General features: G+C 41.9%; 1 protein-coding gene across 9 annotated transcripts in view; it reads left to right on the plus strand.

Moving 5' to 3' along the window:
• htt (huntingtin) overlaps positions 1-15184 on the plus strand; it is a 48668-nt gene that overhangs the window by 15965 nt on the left and 17519 nt on the right. For 5 of the 9 annotated variants that reach the window (XM_015389011.1, XM_015389016.1, XM_015389012.1 and 2 more), the window contains 28 exons: positions 91-237; positions 1600-1720; positions 1802-1947; positions 2030-2214; positions 2322-2539; positions 3421-3547; positions 3627-3754; positions 3836-3946; positions 5203-5280; positions 5574-5797; positions 5898-5976; positions 6088-6249; positions 6339-6394; positions 6468-6616; positions 6714-6850; positions 6938-7054; positions 7148-7270; positions 8538-8797; positions 8889-9031; positions 9143-9356; positions 9529-9670; positions 11787-11966; positions 12107-12283; positions 12406-12482; positions 12625-12760; positions 12869-12991; positions 13144-13351; positions 15039-15184. In XM_015389011.1, the coding sequence (XP_015244497.1) occupies positions 91-237; positions 1600-1720; positions 1802-1947; positions 2030-2214; positions 2322-2539; positions 3421-3547; positions 3627-3754; positions 3836-3946; positions 5203-5280; positions 5574-5797; positions 5898-5976; positions 6088-6249; positions 6339-6394; positions 6468-6616; positions 6714-6850; positions 6938-7054; positions 7148-7270; positions 8538-8797; positions 8889-9031; positions 9143-9356; positions 9529-9670; positions 11787-11966; positions 12107-12283; positions 12406-12482; positions 12625-12760; positions 12869-12991; positions 13144-13351; positions 15039-15184 (4114 nt within the window). The remainder of the gene's footprint in view (positions 1-90; positions 238-1599; positions 1721-1801; positions 1948-2029; positions 2215-2321; positions 2540-3420; positions 3548-3626; positions 3755-3835; positions 3947-5202; positions 5281-5573; positions 5798-5897; positions 5977-6087; positions 6250-6338; positions 6395-6467; positions 6617-6713; positions 6851-6937; positions 7055-7147; positions 7271-8537; positions 8798-8888; positions 9032-9142; positions 9357-9528; positions 9671-11786; positions 11967-12106; positions 12284-12405; positions 12483-12624; positions 12761-12868; positions 12992-13143; positions 13352-15038) is intronic. The other 4 variants (XM_015389013.1, XM_015389014.1, XM_015389019.1 and 1 more) reach the window with 1 other exon arrangement.

The following is a 15184-nucleotide window of genomic DNA, read 5'->3' on the forward strand; positions in this document are numbered from 1 at the left end:
ATTACTCCAAAGATCATCACAGCAACGGCTTGTTCTATAACCCAAGATATTAAAACAGAATTCCTTTTCCGCTGCGCCTCTCTCTTCCAGACTAGTTCCACGATTGTTCTTTGACTGCGACCAAGGCCAGGTGGACCCAGTGGTGGCGATTGCACGGGACCAGAGCTCAGTCTACCTGCAGCTACTTATGCATGAGACACAACCCCCCTCCCAGTTCACAGTCAGCACGATCACAAGGTACTTCTATAAAAAAAGAAAAGAAATTGAAGGATGATCTCAGGCTTTTCAAGTCTGTTGGAGTTTAAAGAGGCATTACTGAGTTTTTGAATGATAATGCCACCTGTGGCCGAAACGCAGAACTGCAGCACTCTTCTGCTCGTTTTCATAGCTCAAAAAATCCATCTTGAATCTAAAGCTTCGATTGTTTGCCAGGTCGGACCCATTTAAGATGTACGTGCTTGACGTCACATCTGCTGAACGGTGTGGGAACTTCTGACCTGAAGCAAATTAAAGAAAATAGGCTTCAGGCTGAACTACTGAGGTCTCAGTCTGTTCATTAAACAATGTTTTAGTTGTTAAGGGTCAAATAAAAAGGCCATTATAAAGATAGGAAAAACTTCCAAAATGTTTATTTAAGCTAAAAGAGGGAAACTGGCTCAGCTGGTGATTATCAGCCTTCCCTAACAGTTCCTTCTTAATTTACAGTAGGAATAAAATGATTAGCTGTTAACCTATTGTTGATATGTCTTAAAATAAACTGTGATTTTTAGTTGTGTAAAACAAAATGTTGAAACAGAGTTCCAGAGATGCTCTGGTTTAAAGAGGAAAGATCTTAGAAAAACCTGGGAGCACTAAGCACCGTAGCTTCAAACATTGGAAAAGGATCAGATTTTTCAGGTTCTGAATATTCATCGGATTTGATCTGATCTATGATTTAGATTATGCTATCAGGGTAGGACATATTTTATCCCAGACAGAGATATTGCTCTTAACTTGTAGAAATGCAGGTTGCTTCTTTTGTATGAAAAAATAAATCAAAATGTTCTAAAAGTCCCATACTTGCATGTTTACCTTGGATTGTAATCCACTTGGACAGGTCTAAGGAACTTGATTGCTTGCTGCTGTTTTAAAGCAAATGTTGAATAAAAGTTCCTGTAAAAGAATTAAAATTGCTCCTAGTTTGATAAGACTTTTTTAAATTTCTTTGTGTCCTATTTTGCCAGTATGGCTCTGGGAATAGATGTCCCGGAGCTAAATGATAGCCCTACAGCTTTGCTTTCCCAAGCAGACCAGTATGAGTGTTACTATAAGGTTCCGCTTGATACTTAACTATTATATTAAACTTTATAAAAAAATGATTTGGGGAGGGAATTTGCATACAATGGAGACGGAAAGGGAGGTGAGAGAGAAAGAGAGGATAGGAAAAAAGGGGGAGAGAGAGACAGACAGGAAAGATTGCATGAAAATAGAGAAAGTAAAACAAAACAGCAAAAATAGATAAAATAGAACCTTTTATTACAGTTTAAAGCTATTGGAGAAGTGATGGAAAACTGTTTAGTTAAACCTTGTTTCAAAACCTATCTGTTCCCTTTCCTAAAGGACGTATCGGGGCTACAGCTTCTCTAACTCAGTGTCTGACGTCACCTTGGAAAACAACTTGTCCAGAGTTGTTACTGCAGTCTCCCATGCTTTCACATCTTCTACCTCCAGAGCGCTAACCGTAAGTCTTCAGGAGACCCTTCCTTCTGATCTGATGGTGTTTCCCTTAACCAACAGAAATATGTTCCTTCTTTCTCTGCAGTTTGGCTGCTGTGAGGCCTTGTGCCTCCTGGCGTCACATTTTCCTGTTGGTTCTTGGAGCACAGGCTGGCACTGTGGCTACGTTAGCTCCAGCAGCAACTTTTCCTCTCGCTCTAGCCTGAGCCGCAGCAGAGGCAGAACCCTGAGGTCTGAGGCTTAGATTTGTTCTGATTTTTTTCTAGATTTTTTTTATATGTCAGATTAGACTTAGATTTTCTTGTTGTTGCAGCTTGTCTCAGAGCAGCAGTGCTTCAGCCTCCTCAGCACCCCCCTCATCTGCAGGGGACTCTGAGCGGAGGACACTGACTGTAGGAGTGGCCAACATGGTGCTCTCCTTGCTGTCTTCTGCGTGGTTTCCTCTGGATCTCTCTGCACACCAAGATGCACTTTTGCTCTGTGGCAATCTGCTTGCTGGTGAGAAATTTCAGATTCATTTGTTAAGGTTCATTTTAAATTCTGTCGCACTCTTTACTTCATCATCCCGATTAAGAGAAACTAAACTTTGATGCTAATGTTCTCAGCGGTGGCTCCTAAATGCTTACGCAACCCCTGGGCTGGAGAGGAGGAAGGAAGTTCTGGGAACCCCAACCCAGGCCCAAATAAAATAGAGGAACCCTGGGCGGCGCTGTCAGAGCGCTCCCTGGTGGCCATGGTGGAACAGCTGTTTTCTCATCTGCTAAAGGTTCTCAACATCTGCGCCCACGTGCTGGACGACACGCCACCAGGACCAGCAGTGAAGGCAAGCTCATGAAGAATAACTAAGCTGCTGGGTTTAATTATCTTTATTTTATAGCTGCAGTGAGGCCAAATTTAACAGGCAGTCAATCCACAAGTGTCGAAATAGTGCAGATTAGTTTTCAGATTTAAATTTGAAATTAATTATCTAATTTATTAATCGTATTCTTCGACAGATTGGATCATAACAATTAACTGCAGTAGCTGAGTTACTAACTTGAGTTTCTTTTTAGGAGTAGTAACTATTAACTATAACTAGTAACTCTTTAAGTAAAACGTCCAACACTGAAAATGACACTTCTCAGCAATCTGAGCTTCTCCTAACCTGGAGAGCCAACTTAGCTAAAAGTTTTTTTTTTTTAAGGCCTAAAATCAATGTAACGCCTCCCTGATTCTAATCTAGAAGGGTGAATGTTTCCATGTTTTCACAAGTAACTCCATGACCTCCAATCTGCTGGCCCTGAGTTGTCTGCTATCAGATTCCAAAGCATTGAAGGGAGGATGTTTAATTTTGCTCAGTGCAGCGCAGCCAGGGGACTAAACTTTTAATTTAGCTGCCTGGGTCACCTTGTGGCTAAAAGTTACACAGTGATGCTTTGTTCTAAATTAAGCTATACAAGAAATAAAGGTGAAAAAGAAAAATAATGTAATCGTAGAATGTTTTTTTTCATGCACTTGTTTTTATTCATTTAAACAAACTAAATGCTTTCAGTCTCAGCAAGCATACTTTATGCACCACAACCATCTTGTTGTTTCATGACCTGTGGAGTGTATATATCAAGAAAAAAGATTTTTTTTTTTTTTTACAAAAATCTGAAATCATTAGTTTGGAAAAGTGTGGAATTTCTTGGAATTTCTTGACCTTTTTCTTATTTATTTCTCTAGGCTGCGCTCCCGTCTCTGAGTAACACCCCGTCCCTCAGTCCCATCCGCAGGAAAGGGAAGGAGAAGGAGACGGCTGAGCCAAACACTGCCCCCATGAGCCCAAAGAAGAGCAACGAAATCAACACAGGTCAGTCTGCACTCACTCACATTTAATCTTTTACTTTTAAACATGTAAAACAATAATAATATTTGCTGTTATTTTTAAGCAGGCAGGCAAACGGACAGCACAGCATCAGCAGCAGTGAATAAATCGATCACCCTGGGCAGCTTCTACCACCTTCCTCCCTACCTGAAGCTCTACGATGTACTGAAAGCCACACATGCCAACTATAGGGTCAGAATTAATTCCCTGTTTCCTCCGCACTTTTTTTGATGGGCTGCAGAGGTTGTTAAAATGGGCTTCCCTTTCCTCCAGGTGACTTTGGATCTTTACAGTAACCAGGAGAAGTTTGGTGGTTTTCTGCATGCTGCCTTGGATGTTTTGTCTCAATTGCTGGAGCTGGCCACACTTCATGACATCGGAAAGGTGGGGACTGTCACCTTAGATCAGGGGCCGGCAATCCAAACTGCCCAAAGAGCCATATTGGACCCAAAAAACAAATCTGTCTGGAGCTGCAAAAATGTAAAAGTCTTATATAGGCCTCATATGGCAACATGGGCTGTAAGCGTTTTAGCTCAGAAAAAAAATGACTATTTAGGCTTAAATATATAATAAGCATTCATGATTAATTGTCGTTCTTGGAGCAAATGTCACATAGCAGCATGAGGTGAGAGAAAAGATGTGAGCGCTCTTACCGCGGGCAATTCACTGTGCCCTGCTTCACCGCCGTTCACCGCACGGTTAAGGTTTTGTTGCATTGATGAAATTATAGAAACACGATAAAGGAATCTTTCTATGGTGGACTTGTTTCTATTTGGAGGAGTGGATGGAGTCATGAGGAACCAAAGAGGAACTGACATCCATCAGAGCAGAGCTCTCTAACCCCGAAATCCCACATCCTCTATTTTTATTTCAAGGATTCGAGGAAAAACATTTAAGAAAACTGACATCCCTGCATCAGAGCGCTACCTGTTCGATCTATGAGCGGTTCTCCATCCCTGCAACAAAACTAGCAGCAGTAGTGGATTTTGGATATGCAATCCACTTCTTAAATCTATCTTTTCTCTCCACTAATTGCTCCAGAAGTTCTGCAATCCTGCTTTTTCTCTAACTCCCAACTTTGTGGCCAGCTGCAAATTTAGCTTGCCTTCCCTGGAAATACCTTTCCAAATTACTCTTTCTATTTTTTGACAACTTCTCGTTACAAAGCAAACATGCAGGCAATCCTTCCACACAATGAAAGTAAATGATTCTTCTTTGAAATCCTTTGTTGTCATCAGGTATCTTCTCTTTTTTCTCTTTGCGGGTCCGAGAAACTCCTTTGTTTGCCTGGCACCGCGTCGCGCTGAAATGTGTGTTGCAGGCCACTGATCTCTATGGCTATGACGCAAATTTTTATTGACAGAAATGTTACATTTTTTTGTTTACATTTATTTATTATACAAATGGTTTACAGCATGTTTGACCTCCTGCACACCATATTAAAGTAAACAGTTTTTGAAAACGCTCCAGGGAGCTGCAAAGGGGTCGCTAAAGAGCTGTGGGTTGCCGACCCCTGCCTTAGACGGCTATCTTTATTTTAACTGCTTATGAAGATAACATTATGCTTTGTTTCACTAAAGGCAGAACTGGCATAAGACTAATGTTATTTACAGAAAGTGACAATCTGTTTGTCTTTTTAGTGTGTAGAGGAGATCCTGGGCTACCTGAAGTCCTGTTTCTCCAGAGAACCGACCATGGCCACAGTTTGTGTGCAGCAGGTTTGTGATCTACATTTAAATTTGGCTTTCTTACATTAACTATGTGTGGAAGTCCTCATGGCTGTAGCACTGAGCAGTGTGCTACATCCGGTTCTGCTCCACACAGAGTGAGGCTGGTTCCTGCCGACAGGGCCTGTAAAGACATTGGTTTCCCTGTGCGATGGTTCCATACACTGTTTAAGAGGAGAAAATCAGTTTGAAGAAGTATTTTATGCTCTAGATGAAGGTTAAAGAGACTCATTTGGTTGATGTTTTGGTTGAAAGGCAGATTTTATTCCCGATTTATTGTTCAGTTATTGAAGACGCTGTTTGGGACCAACCTGGCTTCCCAATATGAAAGCGTGCTGAGCGGACCCAGCCGCTCCCAGGGCAAAGCGCTCCGCCTTGGCTCCTCCAGTCTGCGCCCTGGCCTCTACCACTACTGCTTCATGGCTCCGTATACACACTTCACGCAGGCGCTGGCTGATGCTAGCCTCCGCAACATGGTACAGGCCGAACAGGAGCAGGATGCCTCTGGGTGAGTGGAGTAGAATAAATCCTAAATACTTTCCTTATTAAAACACTGGCAGCCCTTGATTTTTTTTCACATTTCGATCACATTTTCTCTCAATGTTTAGATGGTTTGACGTGATGCAAAAAGCGTCCAATCAACTGAGATCTAACATTGCAAATGCTACACGTCAGCGGGGAGACAAGGTGCATATCCACTGCTTTTTCACTACGTTAACTTTCAGATGTTTACTCAGACATAAGTGTGTGCTAAATTGGCTTATTTAACAGTTTTTTGTTTTTTTTTCTCCTCCTCAGAATGCCATTCACAACCACATCCGTCTGTTTGAGCCGCTCGTGATCAAAGCCTTGAAGCAGTACACCACCAGCACCTCTGTGGCCCTGCAGAGACAGGTGCTGGACCTGCTGGCCCAGCTGGTGCAGCTCAGAGTCAACTACTGCCTGCTGGACTCGGATCAGGTTAAAAGCATGCACCTTTCCTTTAAATATACCCATCCATAAACATTGTGTAACCTGCTGAAACAATGTTTTTTTTTTTTATGTTGCAGGTGTTCATAGGCTTCGTCCTAAAGCAGTTTGAGTATATTGAAGTGGGGCAGTTCAGGTATGTTTGTCTCCCCCCCTAAAGATCAAAACCTTTCATTTGAGTGGATATAAACGTTTGTCCTCCTGTGCAGGGATTCTGAAGCCATCATTCCCAACATCTTCTTTTTCCTGGTGCTGCTGTCTTATGAACGATACCACTCCAAGCAGATCATCAGCATCCCAAAGATCATCCAGCTGTGTGACGGCATCATGGCAAGCGGCAGGAAAGCCGTCACCCATGGTGAGCAGAACACTTCCACAATTTTCTTTGTTTGTATTTTTGATCGATGTAACTAATCTGTTAACTAATCAGGATATATTTATTTATTTTCCTCCAGCCATTCCTGCCTTGCAGCCCATAGTTTATGACCTTTTTGTGTTGAGAGGCTCAAACAAAGCAGATGCAGGCAAAGAGCTGGAGACCCAGAAGGAAGTGGTGGTGTCCATGCTTCTCAGACTTGTACAGTACCATCAGGTACGGACGGAGGCGACAACAGGCTAATGTTAGGGGGTATCCTAAGTTTGTTTCCCTACCTTAACGTGCCTGGGCCTTCTGTTTTAGGTGCTGGAGATGTTTATCCTTGTTCTGCAGCAGTGTCACAAAGAAAACGAGGACAAGTGGAAGAGACTGTCGAGGCAGATCGCAGATGTTATCCTTCCTATGATTGCAAAGCAGCAGGTTGTTGAAGACCAAAGCAGTCATCTCTTTGAATACCCAAACTCTGTTTTATTTCTTTAACTCCCTGTTCGTCTTTTCTCTATCATGTGCCAGATGCTCCTGGACTCTCCAGAGGCGTTAGGTGTGTTAAACACTCTGTTTGAGACCGTGGCCCCCTCCTCTCTCAGACCTGTTGACATGTTGCTCAAGAGCATGTTTACTATCCCTGTCACCATGGTGAGACTCCGCCTCTATTCTTACTGTACTGTAGGATGTATTCTTTACCTATTTCATTCAGTCACCTCTGTACCTAATAGTTCAAAAAGCTTCACAAACATTTCTGAAAGAAGGGGTTGCTTTTGTGAGCATAATGATTCCCAGCATGCTTTTCTGATAAGATGCTAACTTGGTTATAAATTAAGTCCTAAAATGTCCTCACTACTCATTATTCTATCGTTAACTCTTCTTTGTATCAGAAATGATTGGGAATAACAGCAACTTGGCCTCAAATTCAAAAGGTGAAGGGGATCCAGTAGCTACAGACCTTTAGCGATGATTTGGCCTTTAGATTTGGTCATTAACAGGGTATAGAGAACCTCATTGGACGAATTTTACTTGCTGAGGAGCCATCCAAACCTCACACCACAAAGAAGAGAGCAAAACCAAAAGAAGCGCTTTAAAGGAAGCCACAAAGAACAGTGGAGACATCTTCTTTTTAGCATCTCTGTTTGACAACTGCAAGATCATCCCGTATTCACAGAAAAGTGAGTTAGTGTAAACCAAACTGAACCAGAGCAAGATTTTTTTAACAGAAACATACTTTAAGCTTTTCATGGGGCATTTTGGCTAATCAGCAAATGTTCAGGCAAATCATTTTCTGCCTTAGGTTCTTTTAAGGTAGCAACTTTCCTCACTTACATCTAGCCTTTTATTAGATATCTTTTTAATAAAATATTCATTATGCCTTCCTAATGAAAGATTGAGTCCATGTTGTCAGAGAGAGAGAAGCTGCTGCTCTTAGTTCGGGGCAGATGCTGATCACTGATTGGTCAGTCGCTAATGAGTCTCCAGCACAGATTGGCAGGTTACGTTACATCTATTCATTGAACCAGTTTAGATTTTTCAGTTCTTATGGAAACAGTCTGGCTTCAAATGTTTGCTGCAGAGAGACGGCAGAAAGATTTGTCCCCAAACTGTAAAGTGGAATCACTAAACTAAGTTATAACTGATAGGCAAATCAGTCTAGATCATAAAATCAGACTCTTGTCCAAAATCAGTGTCTGACCTTATGAATGTGCTTCTGGAACACGGCTTAAAAAAGAATCGCATGATCACTCTCCTAAACTTCATAAAAAACTTTTTCGTAAAGAGTTGAAGCTATTGATCTGTTAGGTCAGAGAAATCTGGTGTTAAATGCTGCGGCTGTCACTTCATTGTTAGCAATATCTGCACAACATTCAGTTTAGTAATTACTGAGTAAATAGAGCTTTTTTAACACCTCTAGGCATCCGTCGCTACTGTCCAGCTGTGGGTTTCTGGAATCCTGGCCGTGCTTAGAGTATTAGTGTCCCAGTCCACTGAGGACATTGTCCTGTCCCGGGTCCATGAGTTGTCTCTCTCTCCACACCTCCTCTCCTGCTACACGATTCGTCGCCTGCATCAGCAGAGCCCCTCCTCCAGTGACCCACCTGCTGCTGAAACGGGCTGCAACCAGGAAGCCAACGGAGACCCACAGAAGGTTCCACCTGAAGAAACCTTTGCAAGGTGTGTAGGGTGGTATGGTGGGGTAATACACAAACTCCTTTGGCTATTTTATACAAGTTTATTAAATATCTTTTTCAATATCTCCCTCTAGGTTCCTTCTTCAGCTAGTAGGAGTGTTACTGGACGATATCTCCAGCAGACGGATTAAAGTGGACATCACCGAGCAGCAGCACACCTTTTACTGCCAGCAGCTGGGAACGTTGCTCATGTGTCTCATACACGTCTTTAAAAGCGGTCAGCGCATGCTCTTCTACTTTTACTCAGAAATGTTAGAATTTAAAAATGATTTATCTCAAGTTTCCACAATAAAATTTAGAAAGTAGGCTTTAACTTTTGTATGAACAGGAATGTTTCGCAGGATCACAGCTGCAGCCAGTCGTCTCCTGAAGGGCGAGGCCGGTTCGGAGACCGGTCTCTACTACCCTTTAGAAGGACTCAATTGCATGTTCCAGAGTCTCGTCACCACCCATCCGCCTTTGGTGCTGTTGTGGTGCCAGGTTCTCCTCATTATCAACTACACAAACTATTCATGGTGGACTGAGGTTCATCAGACACCCAGGTGAGAAGAAACTAGAAGACATACTTTGATTTCTAAAATTCTTTCACATACATTTTCTAGAAATGAACAGAAGTGATGCTAGTTCTCTTGCAGTTCTTTTATGTAAATTTATTAAGAGATGATTTCCATCCGACCTCTTTCTGTCTGTCCCTTCTTCCATCCTTCTTTTCAGGGGGCATAGCCTCTCATGCACTAAGCTGTTAAGTCCACATTCCTCTGGGGAAGGTGAAGAAGAAAAGCCAGAGTCCCGGCTAGCGATGGTCAACAGGGAGATCGTACGCAGGGGAGCCCTAATTCTCTTCTGTGACTATGTGGTGAGAAAGCTACTGCTGACTGTAATTTGGATTAAATTTTGAGCTTATATTATTGAGGTGGATGTACAGATTCAAGGTTCATTCATAATTTAAGAGCACGGCTTCTATGCAAGCTAGAACCATGGAATTTCATCAGAATGTCTTGATACGTCTTGAAAGGAAAACATTATGGAAACATCCGTCTGTCCATCTATCCATGCCCACTGCAGAAATAACTGCTATTGTTATTTTGATAATTTCTCCTCAAATTTTAAACAAATTTAAAATAGGCTTTAAACTCTGAAAATCTTAGGCAGGAAAAGTGAAGCTTTACAAGAATAATTGTTCAGTTACTGCAAAGATGAGATTTGGGCTACAATCATGCTCTATTCGGATTTTTTTGTTTTCCTCTGAATTTTTATTTATTTTTTTCATATTCAACCATTATCAGACTTCATTCTGAATGGTTCAGGACATCATAGCGAGCGCAAGCGTAGAGGAATACTGTAGACATCACACAGCAGTCCAGTGTTAATGGAAATTATGATGAATGTGACTCTGATTAGAAGTGTTGATTAAAGTCCTGTTAAAGAAAAAAACCCAAAACAAAAAAACATAATGGTTAATGCTAGGGGTCTAAATCACATCCATCATGGCGATTCGATTCAGTATCGATTTCCTGACCCAACGATTCGATTATTTTCGATACTCAAGAATACACCACGATACGATTCGATTTGATTAATCGGTTAATTAAAATTTTTTTTTTTTACACCTTACAGGCTAGACAAAGTTTCAAGTTTGAAATAAATCAATGAAAGCCGTAATATCGTTATGCATTTTTTATTTATTTTAGAAACAACAGCAAATAACAGAAGTAGAAACGTTGCATCAAAAATTACTGCACATAATCAGTGCAATGAGTGCAATGCAATACCTCGGCTCCAGACTTCCCCGCTCCCTCCACAGATGCTCCGCTGCACCTCTCCCAAACTGTAGCTGACCGCAAACGGTGCCGCAGACAGGAGGCCAGCTTGTTTTGTTTTTATGAATCAAATTGCGGAAAACAACTCGTGAAGTTTGACCCGCTAGAAGAGTGAGGTGTGCAAGAACGCTGGGACCCTTTTTCCACCTGGATCTCCGCCCCTTTTGGCCCTCATGTCCCTCCGTCGTCGGACTAAACTCGCTCCCACTTCCTCACCGCCTCGGCCGTATCTAGACCCACAGTGTGTAGCACAGACCACACTTCAATATTGAGCATAATTTAAAAATGTCTGTGTCAAGCTTGCTGCAACACACTGCTGTAAACGAATAACCAGGAAGCAAGGCAGGAGGGCGAAATAGGTTTAGCGCCACCGCAACACGGGAGGGAGAATTACACCCAGGAGCAAATAAAAATAAAATAGACCGGAGGACAAAAAAAAAACATGAATCGATACTCTTAGGGACGTGTCGATGCATCGGATCGTCGGCTGTTGGATCGATGCATTGATACAAAACAATTATTACTTACACACCTAGTTGATGCCCAGTGTCTTTGTGTTAATAAACTCCTATTTTATGGGATCTGCCAGCAACATGACAACATCATTAACAGAGAAGGAAAGTAAGAAAAAAACAGCACAACTAACAATGGCCACCCAATGGCCACTTCTCATTATGTTCACCTGGCTTGATCCTTTTTTGTATTTATTTATTTAATCATTATTATTATTTATTTATTTTTTATTATATATTTTTTGTATTCTGTATAGGAGTATATATGTGGGTATAATGGGGTTTGTTCTAGCCCAATTATGTTTATATGTTAAAGGTACATTGTTATCTATATAACTATTTATATGTCTTTATGTTGTACCACATGTTAAGCGTAAATAAACTTTGGAAAAAAAATAAATAACAATGGCCACCCAATAAAATGGGTTCCATTCAGACTGCAGGCACTAAATACGATTGGATACATATCAGATTTAGTACCACATGGAAGTGGATGATATTTTAAGGATCAGAATAGGGCTGTTCGGACTGCCATTAAAAAGATCCAATTTGGATCACATGTGAGTGCATGTTAACGTAGCCTTAGCCCTACAGAGCCGCATCCTACTAGAATGAATTTGTAAATTGTGCTGCTTTTTAGTGTCAGAATCTCCACGACTCGGAGCATTTGACCTGGCTGATCGTCAACCACGTGCGCGACCTAATCAGCCTTTCCCATGAGCCTCCAGTACAAGATTTCATCAGCGCTATCCACCGCAACTCTGCTGCCAGTGGTCTCTTCATTCAGGCGATCCAGTCTCGATGTGACAATCTCACCACTGTAAGACAAAAACCTGCTTAAAGTCTGAATAGTTTTTCATTTAATCCTTCTTCTCAATGCTCAGTCCTGTTGTCACCGGATCCTTCAGAGTTTTTCCTTTTCTTTTTCCTGACATCTCTTCATTTATTTGGAATTCCTAGCCCACCATGCTGAAGAAGACGTTGCAGTGTTTGGAAGGCATCCACCTCAGTCAGTCTGGGTCTCTTCTCATGCTCTACGTAGACAAGCTACTCAATACGCCCTTCAGGGTTTTGGCACGCATGGTGGATACGCTAGCATGCCGCAGAGTAGAAATGTTGCTGGCTGAGACATTACAGGTGACTGTGAATATGTGGAAGTGTAATGATGATACCAAGATGTGAATGTGGTGGGAAGGTTGGTGGAAAACTTTTTTTTTAAATAAATGAATCCTTTGGGCTCCATATATTGCCCCCTACAGAACAGCATAGCCCAGCTGCCTGTGGAGGAACTGGAGAGAATCCAGGAATACCTCCAGACCAGCGGATTAGCTCAAAGGTCTGCTTTCACAACTTGTGGTTTCTGCTTCTCCTGTAGCTGAATAATTCTCTTGTATTGCACACCTGATAAGAGTTTGATATTATGGTCTGTCAATGAGGAAACAAGTGAAGTAAAGGTCATCTCTGTTTATCTGTTGAAGGCATCAGAGGTTCTACTCCCTGCTGGACAGGTTCAGAGCCACTGTCGCTGACACCAGTAGCCCGAAACCTCCAGTGACGTCCCACCCTCTGGATGGGGATCCTCCTATACCCCCTGAAAATGTTGCTGCAGACAAGGTAATGAATAGAAAGCTAATGTTAACAACATAACTTTCAGGAACACCTTTGAGCTCCTGTTTTACTAAACAAGAAGCAAATCTTGTTGGAAATGTTTCATCTTTGTAGGAGTGGTATGTTGCTCTGGTGAAGTCCCAGTGCTCGCTTGGTGGAGATGTTTCCTTACTGGAGACAACAGAACTACTCACTAAATTACCTGCTGCTGATCTGCTGAGTGTCATGAGCTGCAAGGTAATAAATAACACAGATGCACAAAACATCTGTTGAAAACACCCGATTCCAACCGACAAAACAAATATGGACTTATGGATTCATTTCCTCATGCAAGAGTGGATTAAATTAGATCTTGACTGTAACTTTGTTGTTTTGTTTTTTTTTCTCAGGATTTTAATCTTGGTCTGTTGTGTCCATGCCTGAGTTTGGGGGTGCAGCGGTTAACCCGGGGTCAGGGGTCTCTGTTGTTGGAGACAGCCTTGCAGGTGACCTTAGAGCAGCTGGCTGCAGTTACTGGGTCACTTCCTGTCCCCCACCAGCCCTTCCTGCCACCACCTGAACCCCAGACGTACTGGAACCAGCTGGGGGATGTGTACGGTGAGCGGGGAGGGGGCTTAACATTCAGGATAAGTCTTTGATTCTTGCCTTATCATGATAATAACAGTGACTGATGATACTGGTTATAGGGACAGCAATAATACCAGTTATATTAACAGGGATGAAAACTGTACTTAATAGTAGTGATGATACTGATACTGTAATAATAATGGAAATTAAAACACTGATAATGATCATTGTAATAAGAAGAATATTGGTTGGACAAAAGATAATCCATATTTTACAATCTGTAGAATAGATCTTGCAAACACACGAGGAAAAAAACGCTAAAATCTTCCAGCCGATGTTTTGGTCCATCTCTAATAATAACAGTCCTGCTAATAGTGACCTGTTATCATGATACTAATGAGAATTAGGATGATAATAATCATTTCTATTCAAGGAAGGATATTGGCAACTACAACATTTACTTTTAACAATGATAAATGTATTAATGACAGTATTAGTACTATCATTTATCATAGTAATGGTGATGACTAGAATAATACCGTATTTTCACGACCATAAGGCGCACCGTACTAAAAGATGCAGTCTCAGTTATGTGTGCCACTACTGTATTTAACACACACCGGATTATAGGGCGCGGGTTTTATATTCAGGTACATATCCTCTACTACGTTTAAATACCTCTACTGCGTATTTAAAAATACAGCGGGGGCAAAACTGAGTATGTTTGTGCTTTATTCATTTATTTATTACAAAGCATTAATCAAACCCATCGAAATCATCATCCCCTGTTTCTGAATTAAACAGCTGCGCTAAATCAGACATGCCAATTTCCCCTTCTTCGCTGTCAGAGTCACTTTCCGTGCCGGGCGGCTCCTTGGAAATGATGCCGGCTTTTGCGAAAGCTCGAACAACAGAGCCAGCAGACACGTTAGTCCAAGCTTCTACAATCCATCCGCAAACGGTGGCGTAACCTGCCCGGTGCTGCCTTCCACTTTTCGTGAAACTGTGGTCTCCGTCGGTCATCCATCGCTCCCACGCCGCTCGCAGCCTTACTTTGAACGGCTGCTTCACACTGATGTCGAGTGGTTGAAGTTCCTTTGTCAGACCCCCCGGGATAACGGCAAGCACAGCGTTCATTGATTCACCTTGTTTTTGACATCGGCTGTGAGATGGGCACGCATGGAGTCACAGATTAACAGCGATGGTGATGTGTGGAAAAAAACACCTGGTCTCCTTACATACACCTCCCTCAGCCACGCTTTCATCATCTCCTCATCCATCCAGCCCTTTCATTTGCCTTAGTAACGACTCCAGCTGGAAAAGTCTTTTTAGGCAAAGTCTTTCTCTTAAAAATCACCATAGGCGGCAGTTTCTGTCCACACCTCCCCCTTTAACGTTCTCATGGTGGTCTCAACAACGTCCGCAGTAACAACACACATAGGGCGCACCGCACTAAAAGACTAAAAGAGGGGAAAAAAAGACGTTTATATGCGCCTTATAGTCGCCAAAATACGGTAGTAGTGTTTTTATGAATAAAGAAAGTCCATGTTTTCATAGTGAAACAGTAAAAAATAAGATCACAATAAATTAAATCTTGATTTTTAATAGCATTGATAAGGAAGATGAAGATAGTCTTAGGTTTGATAATAATATACCCAGTTTTTATTATTTTATGTCAAAACCACTGAAAAAGCAATGATTGTTGTGTTATTTTCAGATGAGCCGGGTTTCTATCCCAGGGTTTTGGCGCTGTGCAGGGCTTTGTCCCAGTATTTGTTGAGTGTGAATCAGCTGCCTTCATCACTACATATTCCCTCTGACAAGGAGCACCTCATCACGTCTTTCACCTGCACGGCTGCAGAG

This window comes from Cyprinodon variegatus, unplaced genomic scaffold (assembly GCF_000732505.1).
Source record: "Cyprinodon variegatus isolate N-32 unplaced genomic scaffold, C_variegatus-1.0 Scaffold445, whole genome shotgun sequence".
NCBI classification, from domain to species: domain Eukaryota; kingdom Metazoa; phylum Chordata; class Actinopteri; order Cyprinodontiformes; family Cyprinodontidae; genus Cyprinodon; species Cyprinodon variegatus.